At 36.2% G+C, this 19,329-nt stretch overlaps 2 protein-coding genes across 8 annotated transcripts in view; both read right to left on the bottom strand.

Moving 5' to 3' along the window:
- Positions 1-8,134, bottom strand: part of impg2a (interphotoreceptor matrix proteoglycan 2a) — a 29,614-nt gene extending 21,480 nt beyond the window's left edge. The window contains exons 1-7 of one of the 5 annotated variants that reach the window (XM_058786172.1): positions 5,775-6,679; positions 5,469-5,672; positions 2,370-2,536; positions 2,205-2,230; positions 2,028-2,054; positions 1,836-1,876; positions 91-221 (exon numbers count right to left, since the gene is read on the bottom strand). In XM_058786172.1, the coding sequence (XP_058642155.1) occupies positions 91-221; positions 1,836-1,876; positions 2,028-2,054; positions 2,205-2,230; positions 2,370-2,536; positions 5,469-5,672; positions 5,775-5,853 (675 nt within the window). In that variant the 5' untranslated portion in view covers positions 5,854-6,679. Of the gene's footprint in view, positions 1-90; positions 222-1,835; positions 1,877-2,027; positions 2,055-2,204; positions 2,231-2,369; positions 2,537-5,468; positions 5,673-5,774; positions 6,680-7,997 lie in introns of those variants that run through there. The other 4 variants (XM_058786173.1, XM_058786174.1, XM_058786171.1 and 1 more) reach the window with 4 other exon arrangements.
- Positions 8,135-8,316: 182 nt separating this feature from the next.
- senp7 (SUMO specific peptidase 7) lies at positions 8,317-19,069 on the bottom strand. Of its 3 annotated transcripts, none has more exons than XM_058786182.1 (21): positions 18,922-19,069; positions 17,644-17,755; positions 17,435-17,533; positions 16,934-17,007; positions 15,075-15,636; positions 14,419-14,707; positions 14,037-14,170; positions 13,723-13,797; positions 13,106-13,139; positions 12,712-12,909; positions 12,323-12,570; positions 11,866-12,002; positions 11,335-11,451; positions 10,559-10,678; positions 10,361-10,453; positions 9,949-10,112; positions 9,794-9,834; positions 9,598-9,641; positions 9,122-9,190; positions 8,739-8,889; positions 8,317-8,641 (listed from the first exon to the last, which is right to left on the bottom strand). In XM_058786182.1, exons 2-21 carry the CDS (start codon positions 17,752-17,754, stop codon positions 8,462-8,464), a joined length of 2,940 nt encoding a protein of 979 aa, XP_058642165.1. In that variant the 5' UTR covers position 17,755; positions 18,922-19,069; the 3' UTR covers positions 8,317-8,461. The 3 variants fall into 3 exon arrangements, with proteins under 3 accessions (XP_058642165.1, XP_058642164.1, XP_058642166.1); XM_058786181.1 differs by lacking the exon at positions 18,922-19,069 and adding an exon at positions 18,076-18,229; XM_058786183.1 differs by lacking the exons at positions 16,934-17,007; positions 17,435-17,533; positions 17,644-17,755; positions 18,922-19,069 and adding an exon at positions 15,739-15,896.
- Between the last annotated feature and the right edge of the window lie 260 nt (positions 19,070-19,329).

A 19,329-nucleotide genomic window follows, 5' to 3' on the forward strand; every position in this document is an offset into this window, starting at 1 on the left:
TTTGCATGTATCATGATTCATGAGTGCATCAGATTAGATCCAGACTTTATATCAGTATGAACAGTATGTTTCAGCCTGCCAAACATCTACCTCAGTATCCATCTCCATTGTCATGACAGCAGATGGTGCTTCTGCAGTAACTTCCTTCACTCTCTCTGAGACAACCTCATCTGGAACCGCCGTGGTCACCACCACAGTGGTCTCTGCTGGAAGCTCATCACCTACCAAGGTTTGAAGATAATTTTTTGTCTCTTGGGGTGCAGGCAAATGTTATAAGATCTTTTTAAGCTTGTTTAAGATTATTTCAAGTTAATTTATTTCCAATTACAAATCTGAATTGCACACATTAAGTTTGCATCAAAATAGCCCTGTAGAACCCCTAGAAGAAAATTCATAAGCATTATTTTGCATTATTCAGACCACAGTTTTGGGCTTGTTTAGACATTCAGTAGTTTCAAATGAAATGCAAACCAATCCCTACAAGCCAAGTATCATATCCTTTTTACTTTACAACCATTAGCAGAGACGCAAACAGGTAAGGGGGAAAAAAGGTGAGAACATTACACGGATCGGGGACATGTTCCACACAGAATTTCTTTCAAAGATATTTGCTTTAAATGCTCATTTGTAGTTACTTTAAGGTTTTTTTTTTTTTTTTTATATTTGTGACCCTGAACCACAAAACCAGTCATAAGGGTCAAATTTCTTTTTGGAAATTGAGATTTATACATCAACTGAAAGCTGAATAAATAAGCTTTGTTAGGATAGGACAATATTTGGCCGAGATACAAATATTTGAAAATCTGGAATCTGAGGGTGTAAAAAAATCAAAATATTGAGAAAATCGCCTTTAAAGTTGTCCAAATGAAGGCCTTAGCAATGCATATTACTAATCAAAAATTAAGTTTTGATACATTTACAGAAGGCAATTTACAAAATATCTTCATGGAACATGATCTTTACTTAATATCCTAATGCTTTTGGCATAAAAAAAATCAATAATTTTGACCCGTGCAATGTATTGTTGGCTATTGCTACAAATACGCACGTGCTACTTATGACTGGTTTTATGGTCCAGGGTCACTTTTTTTATTACCTTATATGTCCAAAACTGTAATTTTTCTCAAGCAAAAAAAATAAAAATAAATTTTTACATCTTGTCACAACATTTTACAAAAATCAAGATTGAGTATATTTAGTCAAAATCCCATGTTATAAAAGATGAAGTGCTACACAGGGTATTTAAGACAATAATGGCTGATTAGACGGCAATGCTGACCCAAAATGCAAAATGTTTGCCCTCTCTCTCTTCACTGTTCCCACATCTCTGACCTCAAATACATAAAATATTACCCTTTTTAAACATAGTTTTTGAAGGAAAGTGGAAAGAAAATACTATACAAAACTTATTATACAACCAGGGGCCAGTTGCATAAACTTAGCCACCATGTTAAGACTGTGTTTTAAGAACTAGTTTGACGAACTAGCAGTTGCCAAGGGGTAATCAGTTTTACTTTTCCAATACAAACAAGATCAATCTACCTTTTCATAACTACATTTAAAAAGTTATGACCAGTCTTGAAGAAAAAAAATAAATAAATGAATAACTTTTTAAGACTAGTCTAAACAGTTCATGCAACCGGCCCCAGTACTTTAATTTATTCAAATTTCTATTCTGCCACAGAAAATGTGCATCAGTAACTCATTCTACAGCAGCTAGTTGCTACTACATCTACAGCTTCACAGTTTTCATGAGATTTGATCAAGAAGATTTTGGAAGGGTTTTATACATTTATGTGAGAAACTGTCAGCAACAGCAATCATAATAAACAGACCTGGTGGCACATGGTCTTGCTCTTGGGAAGACTGCTCAGGTCTGAATAAAATAAATATAAATGAAAAAGGGCAGTCATAAATGATACAAAAAACTTCAAACGTAAGAGTTAACTATTCAACCACACACACAATTTCTCTAATGCATAGTACATTTAATGAAAAAATAAAGAACAGGTATAAAGGGTGTATACCTGCATACTGAGTATGTAGGTGTATTACTGAGAAGAAAGAGGAAGACAAATGGTGAGGAGAAAAACAGACTCAGTAAGACTATTACAATAAATAAATGGCTGAGGGGAAGGGGTTATTTGTAAAGGGATGGGGAGGGGAGGGGAGGGGTGAAACAGGTTTTTAAAATGTTATCGCACCTTTTCAGCCCCTTCTGCGCAAGTCTCTGTAATGGACCATAAAGATTCAAAAGACAGATGTCAGCTATGCTCATGCACCAGTCACCAATGATACTCTATCCATACCAAAAGTATCAGCTAACATAATTAGTACAACGTTAATGATACAGGTCTTATGCTACATACTCTGTGGATAAGTGCGAAGTGTTCTTCTGATTGGCTAAATGCAGCGCCAATCTCCTGTATAGAGAGTCTTTCTGTCTGGCACTGGCTCATCCAGCTCTTGTATTCCTCCTGATCGGGGAGGCGATCCAAGAAGATTTTGAAAGCCTCCCACACAATTTCCTGACATGCTGATGTAAAAACAACAACAACATTGTATTAGTGCAACAAATCACACCAGAACAGTAAGTAATACAACCGGACTGCTCTTTTTTTTTGCGCGAGTAACAGTAACGTTCTCGTCTGAATAAATGAACATGTCTTTCGTCTCAAAAGTTTAAAGCTCAGCTATCAGTGTTACAGTTGAAATCAGACCAGAAGAGGAGTCAAGACTGAGTCCACATGCTCCTGAGTCCATGACTAGACTCAACCCTCTTCTAAGGGGGAAGTCGTGGCCTAATGGTTAGAGAGTCGGACTCGTAATCCAAAAGGTTGCGAGTTCGAGTCTCGGGCCAGCAGGGATTGTAGGTGGGGGGAGTGAATGTCCAGCGCTCTCTCCACCCTCAATACCATGACTGAGGTGCCTTGAGCAAGGCACCGAACCCCCAACTGCTCCCCGGGCGCCGCAGCATAAATGGCTGCCCACTGCTCCGGGTGTGTGTTCACAGTGTGTGTGTGTGTTCACTGCTGTGTGTGTGCACGTTGGATGGGTTAAATGCAGAGCACAAATTCCGAGTATGGGTCACCATACTTGGCCGTATGTCACTTCACTTCACTTCACTAAACTCAGCCTTAACTTTGACTCGACCCTGCTGTGGTCTCGGTCTTGACAGGACAGGATTTCACAGGATTGACCACTTAAGTGAAGATTGGACACTTGGCTCTACAACCAGCATTTTTGAGCTTCCCACAACAAACATACGGCTCGTAAAAGACCAATAGTCTGCTGTTGTTACAAATTACTTATGGAATTACCTCATTTTTGACAGACACCATATTAATACTGTGATAGTCTTCAAAGAGAAAATGGTAATTAATCATTACCACCGTATATGTCAAAGCACCATGGATTTACCATCTGATACATCACTGCAACACAGTATTTAGCCCAAGTTTTGCAAGAATGTTGAAACTGGAATTATGTGCCACAGCTGTTTGATACACATTGGTGCATTTTCTTGACAGAGACAGCAACTTTTAGTCCAGATGACATTGTGGTGCAATCACAAACTCTACTTTTACAATTAGTGTATCAATGGTGTGCTTAGACAAGTTCGCTCACACCCTCGATTTCAGTCATGGATATAAAGGCCATATCATAACCTTACTGGCCCCAATCCAATGTGTTAGCTGACTTTTAACCCCACCATACTGCCCTCTAATTTGTTAAGGGAGAAATCACAGGTGAACTGTGAAAGATTGTCTTGAGGTCTTTCAACATTAACCCGAGACCTCAGAGTGGATCTGTCTGCCAAAGGCTAATGAGATCTCATCGTTACATACTCAGCTGTCAGCTGTACAGAACAGCTTGCACGAGTTGATTATTATTTAATGGAAATCTTTGTAGATTCTAGACGTTGAGGTTTTAACATAAATGTGGATTTGATTCGAATCTTGTTACTTGGGTCAAGACTTGGGTTATGGTCTATAATGTGGTCTTTTTACAATGTGCTAATGGTGATAATTATTTTAACCACAGGTCAGCAAAAGAAGAGAATCTGCAAGAATTTCATGATTCACCATAGTTTTTAATATATCTAGCAATATATATGGTTTCTGCCATTTGTCCTGGCTCTTACCTATTAATAAAATCCTAAAATTCTTCTTCACACATCTCCTTCTTGCGGCACTAGTTATTTCTTGGCCAGCTTACAGCAGTGAGCCTTAGTCTCATTCCTTTTAGCTATCAGAACACTTTTTCAGCCAGTACTTCATTAGCTAGAATCCAGATTCACTCATTGGCTTTGAATACTTGGGTCATTCCTGTTATGCAGTATTTTTTGAGTTCTGTAACTGTTAAAAATGAACATGCTTTGTTGTAATGTAAGAAAGAATGTCTATAAAAGGGTATATCAGACTCTCAGAAATATTATCTGGTTGAGCTCAGGCATTTAAACTTTATTAATTATAGCTTGAGACAAAAATAGCATGAGATAAATCAACAATTCCAAAGCTAATGATGGCTCATGTTTGAATATAATTCCTAGTAGAATAATGTCATTATAGGGTCTATCTTAGTTAGTAAAAGGGCTATTACCAAAAAGACTAACAGGATGTAAAAATGAATTCTAACCAAAGTATTGAAAATATTTAAAATTCACCCGTGTGTCCACGTAATTGTGCTTTTGTGACAAAACTGTGTATTAATATTATGTATGTAATCTTTAATTAAAAATTAAGTTTTGATACATTTACAGAAGGCAATTTACAAAATATCTTCATGGAACATGATCTTTACTTAATATCCTAATGATTTTTGGCATAAAAAAAATCAATAATTTTGACCCGTGCAATGTATTGTTGGCTATTGCTACAAATACGCACGTGCTACTTATGACTGGTTTTATGGTCCAGGGTCACTTTTTTTTTATTACCTTATATGTCCAAAACTGTAATTTTTCTCAAGCAAAAAAAATAAAAATAAATTTTTACATCTTGTCGCAACATTTTACAAAAATCAAGATTGAGTATATTTGGTCAAAATCCCATGTTATAAAAGATGAAGTGCTACGCAGGGTATTTAAGACAATAATAGTTAGTAAAAGGGCTATTACCAAAAAGACTAACAGGATGTAAAAATGAATTCTAACCAAAGTAGTGAAAATATTTAAAATTCAGTGTCCACGTAATTGTGCTTTTGTGACAAAACTGTGTATTAATATTATGTATGTAATCTTTAATTATATCTTTAAGAGACACTAAAGTTTGTGATTTTAGAATGTTCCAAAAAGGAAGAATACAAAAAGCTACTTTCAGTTCTTTGACACTGAATTCTGTATAAATGTACAGCAAATTAATGCATGTACAAGCAATACTATACACAGATTATACAATGCTATTATTATTATTAATACCAAAATATTAATACTAAAAGTATAAATAGAATTAGTAATAGTGTCTCACCTCTGAGCTGGTAGTATATGAAGTGGTTACTGACGGCTTGCTGCATTGTTTCTTGACTGCAGAGGCGTATTCCACTGGACAGAAAAACATTACGCTTATGTCTTGGCAACAGTCCATGATCTCCAGGCTTTTCCACAAACCTTTGAAACAATCTTTGTGAGCGCTTATCTGGATTTCCAAACATGGGAATCTGGTCAACTTCCCCTGAAAAAAGAAATATACAAACAAATTACTTGGTGATAACCATTAGCCATCACACTCCCACCTAATACATATATACATACATACACACACAACGACACACACCTGCAGAAATATCCAGCTGGCCTATTGCAAAAATACAGCCTAACCAACACAGGTTACAGGTCCATATGAGCTTCCACATAATGACTTCCTGTGGCTTGAAAATGAAGCTGTTGTGCGATAGTCGCCACTTCACTTCGGACGATGACACCAAACCTTCCCACACCTGTGCATACCTGTTACACAGTATCCACTGATAGTATATTGTTATTATAAAGTGCTATCCAGATTGTCAAAGATGAGCGCAGGTGTATAACTGTGGCGATCCTCTGACAGGTAGGCAGATGGAAGGGATTTTCCTTTTTTTTTTTTTCTTCTAATCTTGTTTAGTAATCCTGTAGAGCAGCTAATCAAGAAGTAACTGGAAGAACTGGAGTTAACCAAGAGTGCAAACCAAATAAATATACATGTGCTGGAAACGAGGAGTGAAGTAGAAAACCAGGAAAAGGAGATTTGCCAGATATCCATAAATCAAAATAATCTGAACCCAATATACAGTTCTCAATGGAGGCATACTGACGTGATGCTTACGTAATCACTGCTCAACTGAACACTCACCTGTAAGGTTAAGGACAGGTATTAATGGTGTGACCCTTAAAGTCTGCAACAACTGTAAATGAACTGGAATCAAGATGCTTTTTTAAGATTGAGAACAGGTATCACTACTACCTTGCACTGAAATCATGTCAAATAAACAAATGCAATATAGCAATTAGGTACAAGGTAATAAACAAGTAAATTAAAAATGGAAGTAGTGACAGATCAATTCTTCCATATTGTGACATACACCCAAATGAAACAGAAAAAAATCAAAAATGAAATCAGAAATGTTGGACAGGGCAGATCTGAATGCAAGCTTGCAGTTGAATATAAGAAAAGGGGCATGGTTTAAGTGTACTAAATGACTGGAAAAGTCTGGCATACATCCCCAGAGATTTAGATGGAGTTAAGACATTTTGATTACACTTTCTGAGGTCTAAAAAAAATTAGTAGAAAGTGAAACACATACATGGATGAATCGTTCACATTGAGGTCTATAGCTGTCCTATAGCTTGTCATTCCAGCGCTCTAAAGCGTTAGGCAAAACTATTTTTACCGTAAGCATAACCATGGAATGTTATTGTAAAAACATCTGCTATCTCGAAAGCATGTCTCAATGTTTAGCCGATCAAGGCCCTTGTTGGTGCCCAAATTTGCATTTTCAAGAGATTCACATCTGGGAACAATGGCTAACAACCGTAGCCACTGAATTAGACCTGCAAACATGCTCTTCTTTCCTGACAAGGATATCACAGAGACAGGTGTGATTTTTCAGATTGAGGGCCATTTTAGGAAATTATTAATTCTAAATAAGATTTTGTTTTAGGTGCCGTGCGTGACTTGCATGGGAAAGACTAAGACAGGATTTTGTACCCCCTGTGCTCACACACTGATTTAACTGCCACAATACAATTACCGTACAGGTGGCTTAGTGTCTGTGTCCTTAGAAATGAACCACCACAGGTACAGTAAAGAAGAAAGGTTTGTAAAAATACAGCCCAGTGCACTGTGAGGAATTTGCCCTATTGAGGTGTTTTTTTGTTTGTTTTTTTAATTACACATTGAATTGTGTTGTGTTGGAAGATTGGAGGGAATGTCCAAAAACTTTACAGAAATCACACTGGTAATTTTCTGCCAGGACTTTATCCATTTTTCCAGATTTTTTTTATTTTTACAGCCTAGCATCCTTTCATACGACTTTTTATTGTATTACTGCTACTTCTGTAGTATGTATACTTTGCACTTTCCATTTTGTGTAAAACATATACCATATCAATATCAAGTATTGAACAGTTTGATCAGACTAACAGCCTTTGTTAGTCTGATCAAACTGTTCAATATTTGACATTTCCAAATCATACTGGAAATGAAAGGTGCACAGGACAAATATAGAAGAAATAGTAATAGTATGGAAGCATGCGGTTTCCAAAAATAGGCCTGTCTCAAAGGCAGGAAATGCTACCATATATCTTCAGGTTTTACAGACCTCCTTGGTACACACACTAAAAGATTAATAATCACAGTTTACCAGCTAGTATAAACTACATTGAATAAGCAAACAAACAGAGACCATTATTGAACACAGACGGGAATGCTGGGATTACTGGAAGAAGGTGGGTGGTCTGCAAATCAGTCTAATCTCTAACTGTCTGATTAGTGTTAAACCTATACCATCCCTGCACGCACCTGGCCTTTTGATGCTCTACTTGACCACTACTAATGAATTAGCCAATCAGAACAAGGACTCATGCCACACCCGACTGCTTATCCAATCATGTATCCAGGCATGTTTCACCTACATTCATTCATCACAACCGAAGCCACTGTTAAGAGAGAGCATAAACACAGTACAAATGTCCATTTTAACAGGCTCTCCTTATTTTTGGCTTGAAAGATCAATCATTTTTTTGCCATATGACCCCTTTAAAGAAAGTTTGAGCTACTTACCTCGATAAAAACACAGACATACAGAAAAATTGGAGATTAAAAAGAGCAAAAGAATTTATCATCATTTTATCGACATTTATTTCTTTCTAAAGTTTTTCCAACAGTGTATACAAAAGCATAAAATTAATATAAAAGGATCAAAACCAGCTAAAATATAAATATATCTAGCGTCAAAATAATCACGTGAACCTAAAAGCTTAACATCACTGAATGACATTTCCATGATCTGTCCTATCTTCTAAAGATTCATGTCCCAGAGAGCCTTGCTGAAATCTGTACAGGTGTAGGATGAGGTCTCGAATCTCCTCCCGTTTACCTCGCACCTGTTGCCGTGGAAACCAGTGCTCCAATCTCAATGGCAATTCAAAGTCTACCACAGGGTCCTTAAAGATATACAAATAGCATTGCTGTCAAAATAGACTCTTGCACAGATTTGAAATTGAACTGAAAATTTGGAATAAAGAAAGGGTGTAATTGTACCTGTAAAAAACTTTCTGCGTATTGTAGCAGATAAAGGCCACAGTCACTGCTGTTGTCCTGTAGGGGGACTGTAGAGTGGGAACCTACCATGTGGTCACTACTAAAGTCACGATAACCACCTCTTTTTGTCTGCCACTCTACCTGAAGGTATCTAAAAAAACCCCATCAAAATAAATCATGTCATGAAAAGAAATTTCATTATACACATTATATATATTAATCATAAATAAAGGCTGAAATCACAGGCAAAAATATCCTGTTGCACTAGTACTTATTTACATAATACCAGTAAACAAATAATAATAATAAAGATAGCAACAACAACAGCGCTTAACATAAATGTGAGATTTAGTTGGACTGTATTAAAGTTTGCAAACACTCACTCGCGCAAGAGTTTGAAGATGCGTTCGTGAACCGACAACTTCAGGGAATCCATGATGAGAATACATGGTCTGAAAAAAATAAAGAGTAAAAATAATTCTCAAAACTCATGGTTAAAAAATGTTAGTTTGTTTTAGTAAAAAAAAAATGAAATAAAATAAATTTGTTGTGCGATACATTAGCAGTGAAATCCATAACTGCATAATATAAAATATATATATGAATAAAAAGCAACATAATTATAGAAAATAAAAAAAAAGTTATTTTTTACTTTTATAATACAAATAACAACAGAAATATCTAAAATCCATTATATAGTACTTTTATAATATTAACGTAATGTATGCAGCACAAAAGTTTTTTTTTTTTTATTGGAAAACCTAAACTATTATCTTTTCTCACACTAAATTCTCTACATTATGACAAAAATAATTCAGTTCATTTAAACACACACACACACACACACACACACACATACCTTTTACACACAATAGGTCTCTTGCAGGTATTTTCCGTACAGTTCTACAGAGGGAAAAGGTTCTGCTATAACTGTGCATGTGCAAACTATCTGTCCACATCACATTATATCAAATCAAATGCTATTCAACAAATCCAATTTTCAAATTAAAGATTTCTGAATTGTAAGACTAGTTATTAAAGTTAATTTGACTTACGGGAAGATGAAGCGACGTGCTTGACTTTATACGACTGTCATCTAGATTAAGAACAAAAGTTTGTCTAGAATCATCTACTACTCAAAAGTAGTAAGCATACGTAAATTAATAGTAAAGCATTAGAATTACAATTTTTCAAAACTGACACATCTTACCTTTGTCCTCATCACTGTTGGATCTGTTCTCTCCATGGATCTCACCCTCAGACTCACCCAAACCTTCACCTCCATCGCCCTGCACAGAGTCTCTGCCATCCCTTTTAACATACTGTGGCTCTTCTAACCCAGGAAAACAGATCACCACGAGGTACCAGTGAGCTCTGAAACAAACATCAGACATGATATAAGACACTTATAAACATGATATGATACACACTGGTATATTCAAGGCACATGAAAGCTCAAACATTTTATAATGTCCATAGACAGCACAAATTAGTGAATGAAATTACAAGAAAAATGAAACATGTAATTAAAAAGCAAAAAAACACAGCTCTAAAAACACTGGCCCTCAATAGTAAGTATGGCTTAAGTGTCCAAACACTGTATTTATATAGCTAATACTCACTCTTGATTGACAGGCACAAACAGGAAGTCTTTGTCAAAGATGTCTACATGACGCGTCCATGTCCTCACACGCTGATGCCTTCTGACCTGAGCTCTGATGGAAAAACAAAAACCACTTGTAACAATAAGCATTATCAAAGGAACGTGTATATCAGAAGGGTATATATGAATATGTGTGTGCCGTTTAACAAATACTCACGGTGTGCTTGTACTGTCCTCATTAGCGTTGTCTCTGCGTGTGAGCTGTTTATAGAAAAAACTGCTGAAAACATGAGATCTGTCTACAGATGCTTGTGGGGCCTTTTGCACCAGAAGATACCTAAAAAAAAAAACACGCATACAAAAATATCATCTCAGTTTGCAAGTTTGTCATCAATATTCAAAGAGGACTGTTCGAGACTCTTGGTAGCAAAGATATCTTTAGGGTTACAGTGATTTCAGGTTTATGCACCTAAGAACATACACTACAGTTCAAAAGTTTGGGGTCTGTAAGAATTTGTAATTTTTTTAACGCTTCTTATGCACAATAATTAGCCTATTTGTTCAAAAATAAAAACAGCAATATTGCAAAATATTATAGCAATTTAAAATAACTGTTTTCTAATTGAATATATTTTAAAATGTAATTATTCCTGTGAGGGCAAAGCTGAATATTCAGCAGCCATTACTCCAGTCTAAATTGTCACATAATCCTACAGAAATCATTCTAATAAGTAATCATTGTAAGACTTATTGACCCCAACGATTTGAATGGTAATGCATTGTTAGAAAAAGACAATGTTTAGTTGTTTTTCACATCAGAGCTTCCTATAGGCAGTTCTTGATCAGAACAAGTTGCAAACTGGATCAATCTTCATGCTGATAGTGAAAAACTCCAGAACTCCCAGTTCTTAACCCCACTCCTTCCCAAATAACTGTGACTGTAAGTCCTTCCACTGATACATTGTGTCTGAAAGCAATCCTTAGTTGTCTTACTTGAGGTAGAAGTCGATTATGACATCATTAAGAAACTCGCCACTGTCTAAACACTCCAGGTCCTCTGTCGTCACGGTGATGGCTCCTTTCGTGGGTGGAGGAGGGAACTGAATCAATCTAAACAGAGTTGAATGAAAGTAAATTATGACTGGCATTTATAATGTTCCTATTTCTATTTAAAATAAACATTGTTTTTTTATACTTCCTGTTCATCAAAAATCCTGAAAAAAAATGCATCATGGTTTCTGCAAGAATATTAACTGTTTACAGTATGATGATAATAAGGAATGTTTCTCGAGCACCAAATCAGCATATCAGAGTGATTTCTGAAGGATCACGAGACATTAAAGATTGGAGTAATGATGCTGAAAATTTGGCTTTGACATTACAGAATAAATTATATTAGAAAAAAAGTTTTTTAAATTGTAACAATATTTTGTAACTGTAACAAATTTTTACTGTATTATTGATCAAATATATGCAGCTTTGGTGATCAATAGATTTCCATCACAAACGTTAAAGGCGTTTTACCTGCGTGCCGGACCAAAGTGTCGGTATGGTGTCCATTCTGCCCCAAGTGTAGGTGCCAAGGTAACACTGTATGAACCCTGAGCTCTACTGTGGCAAAGCGTGTAAACTGGCTCCAAATGAACATCAGAATCCTGAGACTGGAAACACACATTCAATCCATAAAATTGGCAAAACAATTTGTTCTTTTTCTCCTATAATCGATAATTCTCTACCTAGTCCACCCAGATGAAACTAAGCTGGAAAACCAGATCATTCAAAAACCACCACACTGACATACAGAGGGTCTGAAAAGTGAAAATGATTCTGTATTTAATAATCTGATGTAATTACAAATAATATTATCAGCCTAATAACTTGTAACTAAATTACTAACATTAAAAGTTAACCACGGAAAAGAAATGAACTTGCAAACACGCAAAAAAAGCAAAGACACATAGATGCAATATTTTGTCTGAACCTTCACAGCAGATACAGCTGCATGTGCAGCAGTGCTGGTTTGAGGATCAGTTTCAGGCATCAAAAGCTGGAGAAGGTGTGTTTCCTGTGAGCTCTGAAGCACTTTCAGGCTGTCTGACTGTGTGAGGGGGGAGAGGAGTTCAGGGCTGCTCTGATTCGGAACCATGTCCATTAAAGATGCCAAGAGTGCACTCTCAACACCAGTTACAGGTTCAGCCAAACACAGCAACACACACGTACTGCCTTCAGCTGTAAACACATAAAACATAAGGAGAGAGAATATAGAAAGTACTGTCATTGCTTTCACAAATATTAGCAATATTAACAAATATATAACAATACATTACAGTATCTATTATCAGTAATCAAGAAAGTAGACAGGTAGCTGACCTGGACATGTGTCTGGCAGGATGACGGACAGGTCATTGCGTAATCCGTGTGCCTGGTCATCAGACAGCCAAAAGAGGACCAGAGAAGGGGGTGGGACTTTGCTGTCCTTAGCCAGGCCACACCCACTCAATAAGGGCTCATCCCATACACTGTATTTACACACATTAGGCGTCGATATAGAAATCTTCACTGAAGAATCTGAGCAAACAAAAAAGAAATGAGGTTTAAAAATGTATATTAGCTTTATCTATTTATAATATAAAGCGTTATATTAAAACAATATAATGCATATTATAATATAAAATGTATGGAATAAAGGTTATAGATTTATTTGACAGTTAAATAATAAGAATATAATATTTCTAATAATAATGTATGTTTAAAACATGTTTACCTCTCAACGAAAAGGTGATCTTGTCTGTAGTGACCTGAAGAATGGTATATTAAAAATCAGTGACACAAATAGAAAATAGAGAGAGATTCAAAAACATTCCTGATACACTTCCTGTTGTACTTTTATGTAAACCACAGCTTGAATCAGGACTTGATTCAGACATATGTGGCCCTGGACCACAAAACTGGTCATAAGGGTCAATTTTTTTGAAATTGAGATTTCTACATCATCTGAAAGCTGAATAAATAAGCTTTCCATTGTTATGATAGGACAATATTTGGTTGAGATAAAACTATTTGAAATTTTTGGAATCTGAGGGTGCAAAAAAAATCAAAATATTGAGAAAATCGCCTTTAAAGCTGTCCAAATGAAGTCCTTATAAATGCATATAACCAATCAAAAATGAAGTTTAGATATATTTAAATATCTTCATGGAACATGATCTTTACTTAGTAACCTAATGATGTTTGGCATAAAAGAAAAATCGATAATTTTGACCCGTGCAATGTATTGTTGGTTATTGCTACAAATATACCCATGCAACTTATGACTGGTTTTGTGGTCCAGGGTCACATATTTGATCACTCCAACCAAACACATCAACATATCACTCTCACCTTCATACTCTCACAATTGGCATTAACTCCACCCATGTGAAGGGAAGACAGCTGTACCTCTATCACAGCTGAACCCTGACAATGAAAACATACATATACACATCAGCGCCAGTGTCTGGCTGGAACAGCCCCCGTTAAGCTAGATGGTTTTATTACGTCAAGATAAGCTATTATAAGACACCATAAAATCAGCTATATAATATTTAGTAATTATTTAGTAAGCAAAATTAATTATTTTTGTCCAGTAGGTGGATCACCGTACCCACCTGTGTGTGAATGACACTCAAGTGTTTTTTCTGCTTGTAAACTCTTACCGATTTATCTTCTATATTCATGTCTTTTGCACCCTCCAGTGGCTGGATGTTTAGGGAAGAGGCTTCCACCTCTTTACGGTCCTCTCCTTCCTCTTCCTCTTCCTCTTCCTCTTCCTCCTCACTGGACAGAACAACTAAGCAAGGCAACAATGGAATTATTGTCTTCAAGTAACAATCATACAAAGTTAGAAAAAATGCTTTGGCATATCTGTGTTGCATGTAAACACCAAATAATGTTTGATATTTATTAGTGAAATTATATTTACCAATTACATACACTTCTGTTCAAAAGTTTGCGGTGGGTAAGATTTTTTAAAATGAAGTCTATTATGCTCACTAGGGTTGTATTTATTTGATCAAAAAACACTGAATAATCACTTACTAGGTTCAGATGGGGTGAGCTTAGAGGACTCTGTGTTGTAGCTCTGCCCCTCTGTTGTCCCAGAGGCGGGGTCTGAGTAGGGAACATGTTCACCTGAAAGGCTGTCCATACGTAATCTTTTAACCTGGATTTCCCCATCAACCCCGAATGAGAGGCGTAACACACTTCCTCTCGTTCCATCCACTTCCTGCACCACCTCTCCATTCCTAAGCAAGTGATTTTCTGTATCTTCTGAAGCATATTTTGGCCACTCTTCTGTTTCTCTCCTTTCTTTCTTATTGGGTAGATGCTATAGAATCAAATGTAGATTCAAAAATGATGATCTACAATAAAAATGAATAATATTTGAATCCTAAACAGATGTACCAAACAGAGGTTCCACATTATACATTATAGTTTGCTTTGATATACCAATAAATGATTTAATAATGCATTTAATTTGTTTTTAAAATGTATTTTAATCCTGTGATGGTAAAGCTGAATTCTCAGCATCGTTACTTCACTCTACGGTGTCACACGAGCCTTCAGAAATCATTCTAATAAGCTGATTGGTGCTCAGTTATCAATGTTGAAAACAGTTGTGCTGCTTAATATTTTTGTGGAAACCATCTGTGATACACTTTTTCAGGATTCTTGCGAAGGTGTACAGATCTTACCTCGCTACCTGATGTTTCTTCTCTCGGACTACCCCGCCTTGCTAACGATGAAGACGGGCTGCATAAAGAGTCACATCCAGAGGAAGCTGTTTCCTCGTGCTGCGGAGATCCTTCAAGAAGTAATACTTCATTCTCTTCAAAAGTAGATGGTTTGGTCTGTTTAGGCAACTGTTCACTAACCTGAACAGCCTGTGGTGAGTCACTTTCTCTGAGTGAACAGGAGTTACCTGATACTTCAGATGACTCTAATAGTTTCAGTGATGAGTTCAGTTGTTTGGATTTCGGATTTTTGATTTCTTTGTGTGGACATGATTCATTTTCAGTGGATGACTCAGTCTGATTATGGGATGGTGAATTGGCTTTTGGTCCAGTCGAGTCTGTTTCTCCTCTTTTTGTTAGACTGGTTCTCCTCTTGTCTTTGAGTGTAGCTGTTGGGGTTTGATCACTCTGCCTTTTGCTCTCTGATTGGTTTGTCTTTTGGCAAATCTGCCCGCCACATCTCAGCAATCTCTGCCCGATCTCTGTCTGAAGGACATCTTCTAAAACCACTTTGACCTGGCGCCTATAGGAAATAAGTACATACACACATTAAATATAATCACATAAAACTCAACTAAACTAATGCAAAGAATAACAAACACTGTAGCTCCTTAAACATACTTACTTTACTTGCGGATCCATAACTACTAGACAGACCGTTTAAACACATTTGGTTCATTCTGCACAGTTGTTTATTGACTTTATCTTGTTAACTAATGACACAGCAACCATTATAAGTACTGGCAGTATGGGTCAACATGCACAGATGGTGCATGAATGATAAGCAAAAGTGTTTAGTGGGGGAGTGTAGATGTGTGCCATATCATGGAAAACAGGATTTCCCTCTGCTATTTTGAAATAAAAGTCTGATATAAACTTAATAAATATAACTATATAAATACATATTCTAATATATTCTTAGAAGGCAAAACACCCTCCACAGTTTACCCAGATTGTTTAATGAAACTAAGCAGGAAAAAGTCCAACAATTACAAGCATAACACATCAAAACCTAATCAGTATTCAGCAACTTTATTACTTTAGCCAGCAAGCCTCTTTTAAGGATCACAAACAGTGAAAAATTGCTAAAACTGACTTGACTTAAACTGTAAGTGGACATCAGGGAAAATAATACAAAAATTGCCCAAAGGAGCCTGTTTTCAAGTGAATTTGTTGAAGTCAGATCACTTCAGTCTTTTAATACCATGTCAGCACAAGCTTCATGGCAAAAACAGAATAAATAACAAAAGTCATACAATTAACTAGAAGCTACCCGAGACATGTAAGATTAATACTTGACAAAAAAAATCTAAAATACATTCAGGTGATACTTTTTTAAATACATCAGTAAAACACATCTCTGAATAAAATCATTGTCTATTTATGTTAAAAAACAGTACATTCCAATAAAAAATGTTTAACAGTCATTGTAGTTTTCATATGGAATCCTAAAAACTACTGACTTGAAACACTGCAATCATGTTGAAGTATGTTAAATGTGCTTGATGCATCACTTCCTCTGTCAGGAAACAGGTGGTGGATACTCAAGAATGTAAAAAAATTCAGTTAGAAACCTCTGAAATCTGCATTTTGTTTTCCCAAATACATGCAATGTTGAGAGTTTTCACATAAACTATCACATATGCAATTCAGTTGGCCAACATCTGCGTAATTCAAAACTACATATTTCATGTAATGCAAGGCAAAGCAACCAATATTGTACTTTGGTACATGACTTGTTTATACAACTACTTAACCTAATGTTTACTATAAGTGATGAAGAACAGGCTTCGCCTTCAGAATCTGTGTTAGCACGTTACCTTTTGATCTCCTGCCATATGGTATGTTCTTGACCGCTTGATGTACCATTTGAGGCCAGCTGTGTCCAGTGGATCTAACAGTACACAAGAAAACAAAGCCAATCAGAAACTACCAAAACATTAAGAGAGCACAGGTTGAATTGTTGACAGAGGTTTTAAGTAGTCAAACAGTTCACTAGATCAGTAAAAAAAACCAACAACAGATAAACACAGATTCTATGTTAATATGTCAAATGAATTCAGTGCCTGGTGACCGTATAGTTAGGCTAATACACTATATGATTCGGTTAAAGAATGGTTTATTCTGATTACTATTATTAATAAGCATAACTATTCATTGAACGCTGGTGTATTTTATCATATGTATGCACTGTTTTATAAAAGCAATAAGGCACGAGAGAACTATAATTATAATGCCTTTGTGTTTTAAATGTAGTTCTTTACAAGAACATAAAAAGAATGTCAACAAATGCACAAACGATATGTCCACATCATATTCACCTTGGAGTGGCTCTTATGCCGATCTTTTGACATCTCTGTATCCACACGCTCATCCTCAGCTGTGGATAGTCTCCTGGGGATCTTAAGAGGACTTGCAGTCTGGGACACATTAAAAGATGTTTTTTAATCCCTTGGATTTAAGAAAAAAACATTGAAACACAGTAAACACCACTGTTCCATGTGTCATGTCATTTCATGCATGGACATACCTGACAGCTGCCACGTTTGATCTCAGGTGAGAGGGTCAGAGCTCTCCTCCGGTCCAGGGAAAAATTACAGGAGTTAGACAGAAGGCTTTTACGTTGTTTTTCATGTGGCATTCTGCAAACAGATGTTTGAAATCCCAGATAAAGCAATGAAAATGAACAAAGACAGGACAGGATCAGAACCTAAATATAGCAATGAAACCGGCCCTAAAAGACCTAAATAAGATGCATTATATCATTAGATGATTTTCACTAATAGCCTGAACCAAAATCTCAGTTACATTATCTGCTAAATATAACTGTTCGTATTTATCAATGCTTTGAAAAATCAACATTAGCACACATGCACATTAAAAGTGCTCCTAAGTGACCTGTAGCTAAATACAATGTCCTATTATACCTTCATCTGGTTCGGTTTTTATAAATTACACCTACTTTTTAATTCCCGGAGTCAGTTTAAACTGTAGAACATGGTAATTGAATATAATTCAGCTGATGAACAGAAAATGGACACATGAATATTGGGATTATATTCCTCGATTAAAAACTTCCGCCACTCACAGGAAGTCACACGCTCTTCTTCTTTGTGAAAAGCGCATTCTAGCAAGGTAGTGTGCGCCATCTAGCGTCATGAGTTAAATAGAAACTAGCGTAAAGTGCTGTTTCACTGAGGTTAAAACACAAAGCATTTAAGTAAGCGGACTCTCAAACACCACATCAGTATTTGGTTTTTAAAGAATTTATTTATTTATAACACATTGACATTATACGGAGTAAGTTCTCTGTAAAAGCTTCTTCATGTAAAGCTTTTTTATTGTGTGTTGGGATTTGGTCCCATTCAGACATTAGATCATCAGTGGGGTCAGGCACTGACAGTCAGCAATCCAATTCATTCCAAAGGCATTAAATAAGTGTCAGGTCTGGACTTTGTTCTGGTTTACATTTCCACACCAGTATAGGGGCATAAGTCATGCTGGGACAGAAAAACTATTGCACCCTCAAACTGATGTATAATATAACACAACATAAACTATAAAATCTAATACCTTTTTGCTTCATTTAATTCCTGCTTTGTTTCTTTTAAAGGTAGGGTGGACAGTTTCTGCTCTACTAGTGTCATCTAGCGGAACTACAAAAATAAAGCCAATTTCCAAACAACCTTTTTGCAGGTCACAGCTCTTAGGGATAAAAGTGAAGGCCTGTCATAACAGGTGAAAGTAGACTACATTCAATACAAGGTCCAACATATTAGGAACACTTTTTACTTGAAGTTTAACTCACCTGTCGAGAGGAAACTCCACAAATTGTCGAAATTAGGTGGTAACAAGTTTCTCCATCTTGTAAAAACACTACCAATGTTTACCCTTGTTTTACACCGTTGTCTGTCTCTGTGTATTTTGGCAAGTCTTCGAATTTTGGCTTGCATTTCTGTAACGAAATCTAAACTTCTTTTTCCACACCATCAGCTAAACATTCTATAAATATCATTCATTTATTTATTTTCTCTATTTATTTACCCACCGTCACTGCCATTTTGTCGTGAATGACTGTCAAACTGAGTGGGTACTGAGGTTGAAAAAAAGAGCACGTTTATTCACTCTCCCCACTTACATTTCCTGCCAATACTGAGAATTGAACCCATGGCTTTTTGGTTATAAGTCTGTCTCTCTAACCATTACCCAAAACTGA

Source organism: Onychostoma macrolepis, chromosome 09, assembly GCF_012432095.1.
Source record: "Onychostoma macrolepis isolate SWU-2019 chromosome 09, ASM1243209v1, whole genome shotgun sequence".
Lineage (NCBI taxonomy): Eukaryota > Metazoa > Chordata > Actinopteri > Cypriniformes > Cyprinidae > Onychostoma > Onychostoma macrolepis.